This window comes from Lactuca sativa, chromosome 2 (assembly GCF_002870075.4).
Source record: "Lactuca sativa cultivar Salinas chromosome 2, Lsat_Salinas_v11, whole genome shotgun sequence".
Classification (NCBI taxonomy): domain Eukaryota; kingdom Viridiplantae; phylum Streptophyta; class Magnoliopsida; order Asterales; family Asteraceae; genus Lactuca; species Lactuca sativa.
In genome coordinates, this window is record NC_056624.2 from 23,195,824 (window position 1) to 23,212,233 (window position 16,410).

General features: G+C 39.3%; 1 protein-coding gene across 1 annotated transcript; it reads right to left on the minus strand.

The window, feature by feature from the left end:
• Window positions 1-9,384: 9,384 nt before the first annotated feature.
• On the minus strand, window positions 9,385-10,900 carry LOC111917737 (putative F-box protein At4g21240). The gene has a single exon (XM_023913400.3). The coding sequence runs from the start codon at window positions 10,801-10,803 to the stop codon at window positions 9,667-9,669; it is 1,137 nt and encodes a 378-aa protein (XP_023769168.1). The 5' UTR covers window positions 10,804-10,900; the 3' UTR covers window positions 9,385-9,666.
• Between the last annotated feature and the right edge of the window lie 5,510 nt (window positions 10,901-16,410).

The following is a 16,410-nucleotide window of genomic DNA, read 5'->3' on the forward strand; positions in this document are numbered from 1 at the left end:
ACAGTTTGTGACTGTGATACCGAGGATCACAAAGTGGGTGTGAATTACCATGCAAATTTACATGGTGCCTTCATTGTAACGATCACCTATTCGATGTGCCGGTAAACCACACACGCTCCATCGAACTGTGATAAACAATGAATCACCCTTTGCCACCTTTTCTTAGAACCAATCAGTGTGCCGGTAAACCACACACGCTCCACTAACTTCTTAGCAAGGGTGCGAAGTGTAATTTCATGGGATTGGATCAATTCACTTTTCCTAAAGTAACTAAGATTGGGAAATTTTTGAAAAACATGTAGTTACTTTGTATTTTATATTATACTTTTAATGAAGAGATGAGGTTGCCCTATCCTACCCGTTCGGCTAACGACCCTCCACCGATCAAGCAAGCGGTGGGTGTGAGTGTACACCCATTAAGCGCCATTTTATAGGCAGCAACCTTATACCCACCTTATAGACCGGCTTCGTGAATGAGGCCTACTAACGGTAAGACTAGCATTTTAATTATACATATATATATTAATCTTGTAATATTATATTAGTATAGGGTTGGGTTTTAAACTTGTAAAATTCTAGGGTTTGAAATTTAAATTGTCGAAATTAAACTTTTAATCACAAAACATAAATTTCAAAACTTGAGGGCAAGTTTTAAACTTTTAAAAACATAGAGGATCAAATAACAAATAATCTTAATTAACAATTAATTCCATAATTATCCATATTTGATTTATTTAATGATTTCTTGCAAAACAATTTACCAATTTAATAAAATATTTAATCAATTATCACATAAGGAAACAAATATTTTATTAATTGATAAATATCTTCAATTAGGTCAAGAATATACTCATATATATCATAAAATCGGATTTATATTGATCTATTATGATTAAGGCAAGTATCTCAAAGATAAACAGCAAGAAATCCCGAAGTTTCCTTTTTCTGACGCTCGAACTCGCCGAGTACCCAGATGGACTCGCCGAGTTGAGCCTACTCGTCGAGTACCACCATGGGACTCGCCGAGTTCATTAGCCAGAGGACAAAAAAAATGTTTTTTTCAACAACAAACAAGCAATCAAAGTATGAATTCAATAGAAACCAATCTAGGCTTTGATACCACTGATGAGTTTTGGCCATATGAACATTCCTATGTGCACATGCAACCCTAATGCTTGGATCTAGGTTTCTCTAATTGAACATACATTGAATCCAAGACTTCTAATGGCTAATATACAATAACAATAATATGAAATCAGAGATTAGAAGTTTACCTCGAATCACTTGCTTGATCTTGTTGTCCTTGAGGCTTTAGAGTCACAATTGTCACTCCTCTAATGGCTTACAAACACCAAATAGCAAGGAGGATGATTTGAGAGAGAGGAGGGAAGAGAAATTTGGCCAGGGTTTCTTCTCTAAGCACAAGTGCAGAATTCCCTCAGCCTTAGGGGTCTATTTATACTTGTAAGGCTCCTAGGGTTTCACCCTTAAACTCTAGTTGGATAACTTAAGACCTAAGCAATCCAAATCCTTTCCATGATAAGCCTTGGACGATTTTATGGCTATCATTAGCCCTAGAAATCGTCCACCCCTTATCCATAAAGGATATATAGCCCAAAGTGCAACTATCAAACAATTGACAGTTTATACCCCTTTATTTAATTAATCTCTTTAAGTCACCAAATTAATTCCTAATTAATTTATGACTTATATTAATCAAATAATAATATTATTATTCCTTATATTATTCTTATAATATATTAATAATATTCCTTCTCTCATTATAAATCATCTTGTCAAGTTGCTATGGTGAAGGCAACCCAAAAGGACCATGCTCAATCGGGTCAAATACTTGCCTAATGTAGTTGTAGCCTTAGACACTATTCCAACAAGGCGGTCCAGTCATGCTGAAGACTCTACAAGTGTTGATAGATGTGTATGAGAATATGGAATGAGTATGTCGCGATGTGCTAGCATCAGAAGGTCTGGCTCCGAATATTGATCATGATTAGTGGAGGTAGTGCATGGACTCGAGAGTCCCTGCGAGCGGATACAGAGTACGTGTGGTGCATGGGATAGCGGATATGCTATAAGGAAATGGTGTAATTTTGGGTGAGCACCGTGGCACTTGTGGTAGTGTCAAGGCAGCCAAGTGGATTCCCTTGGTAAGGAAAGGGAAAGAAATGTAGTTCCGAGAGGGAGTGTAAGTCCGCGGAAGTGAAAGCAGTAGTGTAGAGTTATGATTGGAGTGTTCCAATTATGGTTATTGTGTAGCATGTGCGGCGATGGTATGGAATCACATCCGGGTTGGATGTTTGCTGAGGTCACGGAGGGAATTTCCGAGGGTAGAGCCAAAAGGCTCGGAAGGAATGCAGGGATGGAATCTTGAATTTCCAGTTTGATTTTGATCAAGGATTTATGTATGTGGTGGAAATTCATCCTGAGGGATGTTTGGAGGTATCGCCAGCGTATCGGGTTTTCCCAACCCGAAGATGCTAGAGCCAGTTCAGCATGGGTATGAGATTGTGGTGGAGAACTCATGGGAGTTGTTCTGAGGCTGAAGGATATGTCATTCTGTCAGCATGGAGTGCATAAAATTTGGGCTCAACCCGGGAATTCCGGTGGTTCAGGGTTATCTCTAGCTCGTATGAGTCATGTGATTGTTTTGATTTGGAGCGACTGATGTATCATGGAGTGCTACTCGGTTGATAAGTGTGGTTATCATAGGATGAGGCCGGTGGCCGGTTTGAAGTGGTGCTCAGAACACCGCGGGAAGGAAATTGGGTTTTGGGTTTCGGTGGTTATGTTTTGAGGAACCCGGTCTGCTTAATGTCAGGTGGTGCATTGCGAGAGTAGTCCTGGAGATGTGTTGCCGCAGGCTTCGAGGACGAAGCCTAATTTAAGTGGGGGAGAATTCTAACATCCCGGAATATCAGAAGTTGAGTTGAAGGACTAAAAGTGTAAGTGTGAAAGGGAAACTCGGCGAGTCCACGAGTGGACTCGGCGAGTAGGGTCGCGACTCTGGTCGCGTGTTAAGTGACCAACTCGGTGAGTAGCATGGGTGCACTCGGCGAGTTGGTGCTGAGTGGAGAAAACCCTAATTCAGGGGTTGAGCCCTATATAAAGAACATGATATCCTCTCCTTTTTACCTCCCCCTTCTGTTCCAGAAGCCCTAGTTTCGTGTGAGCTTTCGTTGTGAGAGATTAGAGCCTTTGTGGAGGGAATCTTGGGGAGAAATCGAAGAGCAAGGAGGTTAGAGCAAGGGGCTTTGCAATGATTCAGCTTATTCTTCAGTTGGAGCTTTCATTTGAGGTAATAATCTTCTGTTTGAGCTTTTGGTGTATCAAGATCTATCATTTGTGGGGGTTTTGGAGCATAAATGAGGTCCATCTCGAGTTTGGTGTAAGATCTAAGGTTGCTACCTCAAATCTAGGTTGTTAATGATCCAAAAAGCCATAAAGTCTATGCTCAAGAGTTGTTGGTGAAGTTCTCTTGCCCTAAACCCTAACCCTAGAGTGTAAAATGCCTAGATCTCTTTGGATTCACGTAAAGTTTGCCACTTTACGTGATGGATGGCTTGTAGAAGGTTAGATCTATGGTTTAGAGTTTCTGCATGGCTTGGAAAACCTCTGTATGGTTTTGGATCTAGGGGTACTCGGCGAGTCACAAAGGTGTACTCGGTGAGTTGCTTGAAGATAGGCTGGAACTCGACGAGTTGGATGAACAACTCAGCGAGTTGGATGAAGATGGGTAGGAACTCGGCGAGTTGGAAGAACAACTTGACGAGTTGGTTGCAAATAGCCTTGCACTCAGCGAGTCTGTTCTTGGACTCGGCGAGTCTAGTCGTGAGGTCCTAACTTTTCTTCTGGTTGAGCTGTGAATTAGTGAGTCAAGGGATGATTCGGTGAGTCGAGTGTGAAAGGACTCAGGGTTGTGGAACTCGACTAGTCTCGGGGTGACTCGGCGAGTTGAGTCGCGGATTAGGGGGAGTTCTGAACATGGGGACTCGGCGAGTCATCGGGTTGACTCGGCGAGTAGTGTCAGTCAGGGGTTGACTTTGACTTTGACTTTGACCAAGGGTTGACCAGTTGATTTCCAGGGGCATTTTGGAAATTGTTGGCTTTTGTTTTGAGTTTAGTGTTTTAGTGTTGGCCAGTGTGGGAGATAGTATCAGTGGTCGGAGTAGCTAGGGTTTATCTGTTCAGTCGGCAGTTGCGAGGTGAGTTCTCCTCACTATATCGATAGGGTCTACAGCACCAAGGCCGGCCCTTTATCAGATTGAGATCCGGGTATCCCTATTATGATATTGTTTGTTGTGCTACATCCTGGTAGTTAGGATGGTATATGTTAGAGACCTCGTTAAGGTCGGTATCCTGGTTAGGATGATGTTATGCTATGCGATCTACTAGATCATTTGATTAGATGTGAATTGCTTTATGATTGAATGTTTATGTGCACATGGTTGTTGGACTGGGGTTGGGTTGTGGCGGGTCCTGCTTTTTGCTGTAGGCCACATACCCAGGGCGGACCGGTTATCCCGAAGGCCCAGCAAGCGGTCCGGATCGGCTGTAGGTCCAAAGAGGGCGGACCAGACGTGCCGAGGCCCGGAGAGTGGACCAGGCCGACTGAAGGCCCAGGGCGGGCGGACCAGTCATACTGTAGACTCAGGGAGTGGACCAGGTGGATTGAAGGCCCGGTGCGAGCAGACCAATCACACTGTAGACTCGATGAATGTCGTTAGACTTGGAGGGCGGACCAGGTGAACTGAAAGCCGGTGCGGCGGACCAGCCACCCAGTAGACCCGAAGTGCATGGCTATTCTGTGTTCTGTTATGTTATGGCATGTTATGTGTGTTTGGTATATGTGCTTGGTATTTTGGGGATATCTCACTAAGCTTTCGGGCTTACAGTTGTGGTTTAATGCTTTCAGGTCCTTCAGGAGATCGTGGCAAGGCAATGGCGTGATCGTACCGCTCCTCATGATTATGTTTTATGATGTGGTTCTGGGAAGACTCTGATAATAGTTGTATTGAAAACCTTTTTGTAATAACTTAATGAAACTAGGTTGTTTTTGAAAAGTTCAAATTGGTTGGAATTTTATGGTCGTTACAACTCTGATACCAACTTGTAACATCCATAAAATTCATACCAAATTTAAACTTTTTCAATCATAATTAAAAGCCACATAGCATTATTTACAAAATGTTTTCGAATCATTTTCCATTAGAGTGTCCCAAAAATCATAGCATAATGATGAGGAGCGATACGGTCACGCCTTTGCCATTCCACAGTCTCTTGAAGTACCTAAAACAACACACCAAAACTGTAAGCCCGAAAGTTTAGTGAGTTACCCCCAAAATACCAACCACAATACCATACACACATCATATCATAACATAAACAGAACAGCCATGCATATCAAGTCTACAGTGTGACTGGTCCACCCGCACCGGGCCTTCAGTCTGTTTGGTCGACTATCCGAGCCTCGGCACATCTGGTCCGCCCTCTTGGGGCCTTCAGCCTATCCGGACCTCTCTTCGGGCCTTCGGTCTAACCGGTCCACCCTGGGTATGTTGGCCTACAGCATGAAGCAGGACCCACCTCAACCCAACCCCAGTCCAACATCCATGTGCACATAAACATATAATCATATAGCAATTCATAACTAATCAACCGATCTAGTAGATCACATAACATAGCAACATCCTAACCAAGATACCGACCTAACCGGTCACTAGCATAGCATCATCCTATATACCAGGATACCGACCTTACCAGGTCTCTAATGTATATATCATCCTAACTACCCGGATGCATACATAGCCAAGCAATAACATAACTAACAATTACCCGAATTCCCATCCGATAAAGGGCCGGCCTTGGTGCCTTAGACCCTGTCGATATAGTGAGGATAACTCACCTGCAACTGTCGACTTGAAGAAATAAGGCCACGCTGCTCCGACCACCAGCACGAACTCCACCACTAATCATTATTAAATAACCAAAACCAATTAACACCAACAATTACCAAAATACCCTTGGAAGTCAACTGCTCAACCCTTGGTCAAGGTTAAAGTCAACCTTCCTGGTTGACCCTACTCGCCGAGTCAACCAGTTGACTCGTCGAGTTCCTATGCTCAGAAACTCCCATACCACGACTCAACTCGCCGAGTCGCCCCAAGACTCGTCGAGTCCAACAAGCTCCGAGTCCCTTCCTGCTCAAGTCATCGAGTCGTCCCTCGAATCACCGATTCACAGCTCAACCAAAAAGGCTAGGACTTCTAGACCAGACTCACCGAGTCCGAGAACAGACTCACCGAGTCCAAGGCAATCTTCAACAGACTCGCCGAGTTGTTCTTCCAACTCGTCATGTCCATGCACATATTCATACAACTTGTTGAGTCCACCCATGTGACTCGCCGAGTCGCTTCAGTTCTTAATCCATACAGTGCTTTCTACGCCATGCAACAACTCCATATTGTAGATCCAAGCTTCTAGGGCATAATTATCACGTAAAGTTGCAAACTTTACGTGTATGCAAGGCTCTAGGAGCTCTAAATGACCAAACTAAGCTTCCAATGGAGCTTTACACCTTAGGAGAGTCTCATTCTTGCAAGAACTGGAAACTTTATGGGCTTAGGACTCAAAAAAGGTTCAGATCTGAAGTTTCAGCTTCAGATCTAGCTTCCATAATAAAATTCCTTAACCAAGGAAAGCCCTAGCCTTTACATATGAATGATTCTAGAAGAAAAGGTTAAGATAACAACTTATTACCTCCCAAAACGTGCCCAAATGGAGTGGGTTCTTGATTCACATGAAATCCTTGGTGCTAGCCTCTTGATCTACAAGTCCTCTTCACAAAGTTCACTCCTCAAAGCTCCAAACACTTCTCCAAGCTCACACTCTCAGATATTAGGGCTTCTGGAACTCTCTAGGGGATTAGGGGTCTGGGTGAAGGGCATAAAGTCCTTTAAATAGGGGGCAACCCCGAAGATTAGGGTTTTCTCATTCCAGCACCAACTCGCCGAGTCCAACCGCCGACTCGTTGAGTTGGTCACTTTAACATACGACCAGAACCGCGACTCGACTCGCCGAGTCTACCCATCGAATCGCCGAGTCGATCTTCCTTATTTACACTAAGAACCTTGAACTTGCATTTCTGAACTCGGGGTGTTACACTTACACCGGATTAATGAAAAATATTCAAATGTGAAAATATGTCACCTCTGATCTTTAAAACATGAAAGAACAGATGATTCTTCAAGATCAAGCTCTGATACTAATTCTAGGAACTCAGATTCACACAATATGAGATGACAATGCAGAAATTAAGAACAATAGATGAATGAATCTCCGATAAACAAGAAATCAGTGACATATTTCTTCATTCGTATGATCATCAGATCTGATTACAATGGAGAAACCTCACATGAAAAAGATGAACTCACACTTTCTCTATCAATGAGAAAAATGAAAATTAAAGCGTAAAAGGAGGCTCACTTTAAAATAAAAACGGCCTAAACTATTTATAGTTCTAGGGTTTAAAAATCTGAAAAACTCTAAAACTAGTAGGTCAAAAATAAAATTCAATTATCAAACATTTTAATATCTAACAGTCTGGCCAGATTATACATTTTGGTAGGGATTTCCCTCGTGGAGCATTGATATGTTTCCACTGAAATTAGATAGGCCACAAGAAGGACGATTGCTCGAGATTGGCAGGGGAAGCAGTGGTGACGCCCTCACCAGCCACCTTAAGGATTACTGATGGCCGCCATGTCAAGGCAGAGACTCTTGTGTTAAAGAGTAGGGCATTCAAGTTGACAGCCGAGGAGGCACGAGCAACACAAAATGCGGTTACTGCTATATATGTGTACCATATCTTTTACTACTTTCTTTGTTTATGCTTATGTTTTATCTAATCATGTATAGGGACGTTTTAGTCAACGATACAACTACTTATGTTCTATTTGATTAAGGTGCAACCCAATCATTTGTGTCTCTCGCACTTAGCAAGAAGTTTAGTGATGCTCCAGGGACTTTAGATTATCCATTGGAGGTGGACATTGCCGATGATCGACTTGTGAGTGCTTAGAGAGTTCATCGGGGATGTCTTCTGAATATGTTCAACGAGAGATTTTGATTGATTTTGTTCTGATATCTTTATGAGGGTCGAAGGTTATTGTGGGTATGGACTGTTTGGGACCTAATGGGACTATGACTAATTGTGAGCACCAGTTGTTGAGTGTACGAACCCCAAGTGAGGGAAAACTGTTCATGGTGAGGGTGCTTAGCGTGGAGCGACTGTTTGTTCAGCTGTAAGAGCTAGGAGGTATATTCAACAGGGGTGCTCCAGAATCCTAGATTATGTGGTGAATACACGAGAGTAAGGTAAAGATATTGTAGATGACGTGCCCATTGTTTAGGAGTTCCCCGATGATAATGCTCGTCGTTGACTATTACCCTGACTGTTGACTTTCATGCTGACCGTTGACTTGTTGACTTGGGTTGACTTTTGTCAAATTGCTAGTTCTAGAGTATAGACTAAGGTTGGATCTTGTGTGATTCGTTAGGTGTGTTGTAGCACCTATTGTGTGGCAATGAGTTATGGTTTATCTGACTTCGTGAGACAAGTGAGTCTTCTCATTATAATATGTAGGTTGCTAGATTGTATCTATGACTCTTGCATGAAAGACTATGGTTGAATCACAACACATGTATGAAAGACTGTGGTTCGATCACAACATTTATATGAAAGACTCTAGTTGGATCATAAAACTTGTACGTCTTTGTGACTTGCATGGAAGACCATGGTTCGATCATGGCAAAAAGGTAACAGATAGGCTGTAATCTGGGAGTGGCTGTAAGACTATGGTTGGATCATAACGTTCATGTAGGGTTGAGCACACAGATATGTATCGTATATGGTATTTCAAGGAACTCACTAAGCTTTGTGCTTACAGTTTTGTGGTTTAAACATTTTCAACCAGTTCCAAAAGGAATGACCGGACTTGACTGCACAACACCCCCTGATGATTTTCCACACTGATTATTGTTATTTTACTCTAATGATTGTGATACATTTACTATGACCGATTTTGAAACATTGTGTGAGTTTGATGATTTAAAAATGAAAATTTTTAATTAGTATTTTTTTGATGTTACAAATATACAAACTTATTTCAGGTCTTGAAGTTGATTTGGCAAACGATGATGTAATTATCTAATTGACATGCTCGGGAGGTGTGACAATACTCCCTAAATAGCAACATTCTTATAGGTTTGTAATCATAATAACAATGTAATTATAGTGTGATGCTTTTATTTGTTACATATTGATTTAATTGGTAAAGAAATGTAAGTATTTCTTTTATGGGTCACGAATTATACGTACATTGCTATTATAATATTCATCCACATGTCTAAACAAACAACAAATGCACATGTTTTTTTTATCATCAACCTAATTATAGTAATTTATCTCTAGTCTATTGTACATACATAATTCCCGGGGTTTCACCACTAGTATTTAAACATTACATGTATTTGCTTTTTTATCAACTTCATCTAATCTGTAGATATCTTCCTCAATTGTCCACACCAAAAGTCATTCATTCTAGGCTAGATGTTGTAATGTGGCCATCATCTTCGACCTCGTTACTGCAATCAAGCAAACTGAGCTATCAAAACTAGTGTTTCCATGTAGGAATGCACAGAGAATGTTTCAGTTATTCCATAGATCTCGAGATAATCAAAGCGCTTAGGGTACGGCTCATAGGCCACAAGTTCACTCTGTTGAAAAAATTCATGATCATTTTCCACTTCCATTATAGGTTGACCACTCTTCCTAAATCCTAGTGGTGTTATTTTCCTTGACCAATATGGTGGCTCAATGGTGAATTTCTTTTTAAATGATTTTTCAACACCATTCTCCATCATCCATACATCACAAGAATGTTTCAAAAACCTATCATAATCGAGCATGACAAGAGACTCCCTTAGCTTAGAAATACACAACTGAGTAGGAGAGAGGCACCTTAAGCTATCTGGGAGGTCTATCACTCCAAAGTTATCATTAGTCATATCAAACGACATTATCAGATTATGATACGTTAACATGTCATCTCTAGTCATCGGGTCAAAAGCACACCAATATATAAACCTATCAACAACCACCTGAGGCGAGAAGATGCGAAATGGTTTACTAGGAAGATTGCTAGATAGATTTCTCCATTTGCCTGAGCTCACAGTGTAAACTTTAGCTTCACAATGGTAGCTAGTTTTGTGAAATTGTGTGATCTCAACGATTGTAGGGTCACTAGTCACAGGGGACACACCAAAACCAATATCATTTCTAGGGTCCAGATATAACGTGTTAGGCATAGGAACAGTAATTGACTTTCTAATCGAAGGATTCCAAAGAACAACCATCTCCTTTTCAAAGTTGGGTAAAAGACCCTTTCCCTCTCCATAATAACCATGCAAGCACAACACCCCTAGAGAGCTACCGACTATGGTTGACTGTTTAAGTAGTTTAAACGACTCAGGAAGGGTATGAACAAACCTCTGATGAGGAAAAGTGTCATCATCAAGAAAAGAAACATATTTTTCGACAGTTTCTACAGGATCTTCGTACCTTAAAAGCAGATGCTGAGGCTGAGTAACGCTGTGAGCAGCAATAAAGTCAGAGCTGTCGATCAAAGACTTCCATGCTTTCGAGACTGTTCTGAACTGAAGCAAAGACATGACAGGAAAGCTTTTGATGATCTGCTCTTGGATATGGAAAGGAATTTCGTCTGACATTTTGATTTTGGATGCTGCTGTATATGAATTTCTACAGTTAAGCGAAATGGAAGATTTGGGGAAAGTGTTTTATCACGATTTTGTAATCTGAATTTTGACTAACCTGGTTAGTATCTTATATTCAAATTAAATACTATTGTTGATAAAATTACACAATTGATGCGTGTGGTTTAAGGCACCACTACAAAAACACCTACGTATTTGCTTAATTTGGTTTACAAAACTTTCGTCGGCAACATTCTAGACACTTCGCATGATAATTTATTTCTTAAATAAATTAGAAAAATGGCCCTTGATTTTTACGTCTTAAATTCGAAATCAAAAAAATTTTCAGATTTGGTCCTTACTTTTATTTTAAGGTTTTGCATTGATTTTGGTCATTAGAACTTTGAAATAAAGATCAATATCAAGTGTTTAATTTAAAATCTAAACATTTTAGGTAAGGTCCTTATTTCAATATTTTGTATTGATTTTGGTAAATGGAATTTTGAAATAAGAATCAATATCAATATGAAAACTTGAATTAATAACCGCAATAGAAAAAATATTTCAATATTAGACTATGTTAAATGGCACAAGACAAACTATCATTTCATTTGTTTTCCGATTTTGACATTAATATTATTATTTTTTAATTTAAAAATTGAATTTTTTTTCAATTTTGTTCAATTTTGATAATTTCATCGTGGCTCTCAGGGGATACCTGATTTGCCAATGATAAGTTGGAAAATGTTGTTAGCTCATAAATTGTGATTTATACTTTGTTTTTCACAGATATTAGAATTCTAGGTCTAGGACCGAAAACAACATGTTTTCGGTGATGTCTGGACCGAAAGCACATGTGGTTTCGGTTAAACTTTTGGGTTTTGGGTTAGGCCCTTGTTATTTATGTCTAGGTATATATAGCCTATTATTAGGCATGTAAAGGGGTAGATGTGCGATTCATATCAGCCAAGAACGTGTTCTAGAGAGAAATAGAGAGAAAACCAAGTGTAATCTGAATCTTATGTACTAGAATTCATTGAATATAGTGTGCATTAAAGATTCGTGTTTGCGTTCTTCCTCTATATTATGTTCTGTGTTATTCACTTGATTGGAATTCCGCACCGAGTCAAGTGAAATTGATTGATACATTCAAGATTGGGTTTTACAGTTGATATCAGAGCTTGGATCAATATCAATCGATTTGGCAAAGTATTAAGCATTTCGTGCAGTTTTTATTGGAGTTTCTGGTGTTTCTGAGTTCTTATTGACGAAATTATTGTCATGTACTTCGTGTTATTCACTATTTTAGAGAGTTTGATCGACTTTGGCTTTGAAAATCTACAAATTTCCTGTTTGGCAATTTTTGGGAGTCCTCGGTCAATATCTAGGAGTTCTCGGCGGCAAATCTCCAGTTCACGGTTAGGTTTAAAAGTTCTCGGCGGCCAGTGATATGTGCATAATTAGTTCATATTAAGTATACATTTTTATTCATTTATTAACTTAATTATCGCATATTATGGACAAAAGGTACTTAAAAGTGTTAAATTATGTTTTTCAGTCCAAAGATGAAGCTCGGAAGCGAAAGGAAGCGGGAGAAACAATTAGAAGATTGAGAATGGAATAAAGAAGAAAAACACTGAAAAAGGCACCTACTTGGCGAGTCAGATTGTCTACTCGGCGAGTCCAATCGAAGAATCGAGAAGATAATGACTCGGGATCCCAGAGAGTTATCGCAATACGGGGAATGTGAGAGGGACTCGACGAGTCACCACTTGACTCGACGAGTCGGATCGTATATTTAAAGATAATTCCACAGATTGATTGGGAGGCGACTTCTAACCTAATTTAGTCGACAATTAACTTCTGTTAAGCCGTTTTGAGGGTCTAGAAGGCGGCCGGAAGGCCGTTAAGCTAACGGGAGCAGAGATCGGAAGGATTGGAGAGCGGATACATGTCGGTTATCATATGGATTGCTGACGTGACCATGTTTAGCATTCCATTGTGGTACTTTTCTGTATTAAGTTTCTGATTTAGGTGTAAAAAGCTTTTACTTTGTGTTGATGATTGAATGAAGCTTTGATTATTAGACTAATTGCTATATTAAATAGTTTATTTGTGTTTAATTTATCTTGCCAAGCTTGTTTAAAGATCCTCATGTGTTAATGATGATTATTTTCTGTTAATTGTTAAGTGAATTGAGTTGCTTGAACATCTGCTCAATTGCTTGTCTCTTATGATTTTTGATGACCATCGAGATTATAAGACTAGAAATAACAAATGTGAAACTAGGATTAACTTGAGAATAGGTAAGTTAATGTGTGAGCCTTGTTTGATGACCATCAACAAGAGGTTAATTAAATGTCTAAATTGATTAACTATATTTACAAGTCTTGCTTGATACGAACTGAACACTAGGAAGCATGTTAGTTTAATCAACTGATCACTGTTTGAATTGACTTGTTTGCTAAAGGATTAGTTATAGTGAACATGAATCTAATCATTTTAGGAATCGGTGAACATGAATAAATGAATTTGTGTATGCAATTGTCTATGTTTTTAAGGTGTAATTTATCTAAACCAAAGTACCTGAAGAGATGTGCTTTCCTGTTAGTTTATCGAAAGTAGTTAATTAATTGTTAGTTTGATATTTATTTCTTTATTCTTTTCGTGTAACCTATAATCAAATATATTAAATTAATCCACCGTTCCCTGTGATCGACACCTGACTTACCTAAGCTATACTGTAATCTGACTAGGTACACTGCCTATAAGTTCATAGATAGTCTAAGTTTGTTAGGTTATAAATATTAAAATTAGTGGGTACTTTTGTGCACATCAAGTTTTTGGCGCCGTTGCTGGGGAACGGCTTTCAATTAATTTAGTTTATTTGATTATTCGTTATTTGTTTTTAGTTAGTTTTTTTATTTTATTTTTTTAGTTTTATTTTCGTTGATATCATTTCACTTGTCGGGAAGGTTCTTGTTGTTATGTGCAGGAATTCGTGATCATACACATCGATTGGCTTTACCTTTTGCATGGGTTTTGAGATTGCAAGCGATTAGGGAATTCTTGACTTGTTTAGTCTACTACTTTGGGTGATTTGTCCAACTCAATCCACAAGGCGTAGTATAGCAAGGCGTGTCGTGGTGGTTAAGTGGAAGACCGAGCTCTTGCTGTTCTTGACTAGTTTGGTCACTTCTTGTTCTACTTTTAGTTAATGGTGCAAAGAAAACAAAGGAAATAGTCTAACAGGTCCCGAAAGTTTTTGTTTTCACAAACCACCTCTTGCATGCAAGGGATTTAATCAACATGGGGAAGAGTTAAAGAAGTTTTTAGAGGCTAAAACAGTTGCAACATACCAAGTTTTTTTCGTTCAGTGGCCTACTCGACGAGTGCACTAAGCTGACTCGACGAGTCGCCTTGTATTTCTACATATTCTGAGAAGGCGCGCTGGTACTCGACGAGTCCACCATAAGACTCGACGAGTCGTTCAATTTTTATACCGACGGACTGCTGATTTGATGCTGCTACTTGTCCCACTTGCTCACTTATTCTTCCATTTCCATTCTTGAAGATCTTACACTGATTTCCGCGTATTTGGAGCGACCCACACGAGTTTTGACACCCAAGGCATGGATGAGATGTTACCATGTCTAAATTTGAAGTTGGAGCTTAAATGAGTGTGATCAGCCTATCCACTGCTATCCCAGGGGAGTTCGTTCCAATTCCCTTTTTAGTTTCTTTTTATGTTTTTATGCATCATATGCAATGAGGGCATTGCATCAAATAAGTGTGGGGTAGGGGGTTGGTCATATTAGTTGAATTAGAATCCTATTTTAGGTATAATTTTAAAAATTAGAATCCTATTTTAGGTATAATTTTAAAATTTTGCATATCAAAAATGCTTAGGTCTTAAATTAGAAAATTTTGGTAAAAAAAATTAGGATTCGATGTTAGAATTGTGTTGATAATTGCATGGTAACCCAAATGTTTAGTTGAGCCTATACACGTTCTAGTGCATTTGTGGCTTCCTTATTTCAGTGAAATCATGGGACAAAAACACGACCTTGCTCAGCCTGAAGGATGTAATATGTTTAGCAGCCTAAACCTGAAATGTATCCACGAAAATTTTTATCATTAGCCAATAAAGGTTGAGGTTGAGCGCCCCTGCTTAAGCATGTAGGGTTTTGAGTGAAAGAAAAAGTGAGGTATACATGTAAAAAAAAGAGAGAGAATTACAAGAAAAGTTGTATGAATTTTGGAGCAATTAAAGTGAAGATCAAAAGATCAAAATTCCAAGAAATCAAAAAAAAAAAAAATTGAAGATACCCGAAAATCAAACAATAAAGGTGGTGAATTCAAAGAGATCAGCCAGCTGTTAATTCTTGCTTAGGGCAGCTCCTCGGACTCAACTTCGGAGTTCTCGGTTACAACTTCAGAGTTCTCGGTCTCAACTTCGAAGTTCTCGGTCTCAACTTTGGAGTTCTCTATCTCGGCTTCGAAGTTCTCGGCCTTGGTTTAGGAGTTCTCGGTCTCGGTTTAGGAGTTCTCGGTCTCGGATTTGGAGTTCTCGGTCTCAGCCTCAGAGTTCTCGGTTGCGAATCTGTGTTCTCGGCTCCTCATCCTCGGTTCAGTGTATCAGTTGTGTGGTTCCGACTAAGGTTCTCAGTCAACTGAGAGTTGACCATTAGTATTTTCGATCAGAGAAGCATATATTTTTTATTTTCGATCAATATCCATTTACATAATCAGATTTCTTTTGTTCGTAAATAACTAATGTAAGTGATACCCAATGCTCTCAGTCCTATGAAGATAAAATAAATAAGTACCATGAGCATAATGAGTGATTAATTAGGGAAACTAAAGATCTTAAATATGAAAGATATACTCTCAGAAAGGCCCAAAAACCTTTAAAAGAAAATTTAGAGGCCCAAACCAAATATCTAAAAAGAATCAAGGAAGAATACAACACTAAATATGAACACTATGACTATGCTACAGAGAAGATTGCTAGTCTAACCGTCGAGCTTGACACATTGAGAAATAAGTTTGAAAATGCAGATTTTAATTTTCAAAAATTTGATGTGTCAAGTAATAAAGTTGAGACAATGATTGAAAAGCAACTTAGATGGCAAGACAACCAGAGTTGTTGGAGGAACCAGAAGCATTGTGATCCTCGCACAAATGTTCAAGAGCGAGAAAGAGTTGTTGGAGGAACCAGAAGCGTTGTTGGAAGTCCACATCTGTAAAACAAGAAGGACATGTTTTGATTGGATAAGGAATCCTCAATATAACACCCAAAATGGAATATTAAGGCTAAGACTAACACAATAATTTATAATTCGGAAGAGAGATGTCGTAATCGAATTGTAAATTATTTAAGGTAGGTAAATGACGATTTACTAATTTCACCACAAAAATAGAAATTAAAAGGATTAGGTTTTAAATGAAATGAAATTCCTTGATTCTTTGAAATTATTTGAAATTCATTGAACTATTCAATGGGATGTTTAATCTCGATTATGCCCTTCAAGTTTGTGACTGGGATACCGAGGATCACAAACAAGTTGTGAATAACCATGCAAATTAGCTTGGTACTCTCGATGTCATTTACAACCAAAC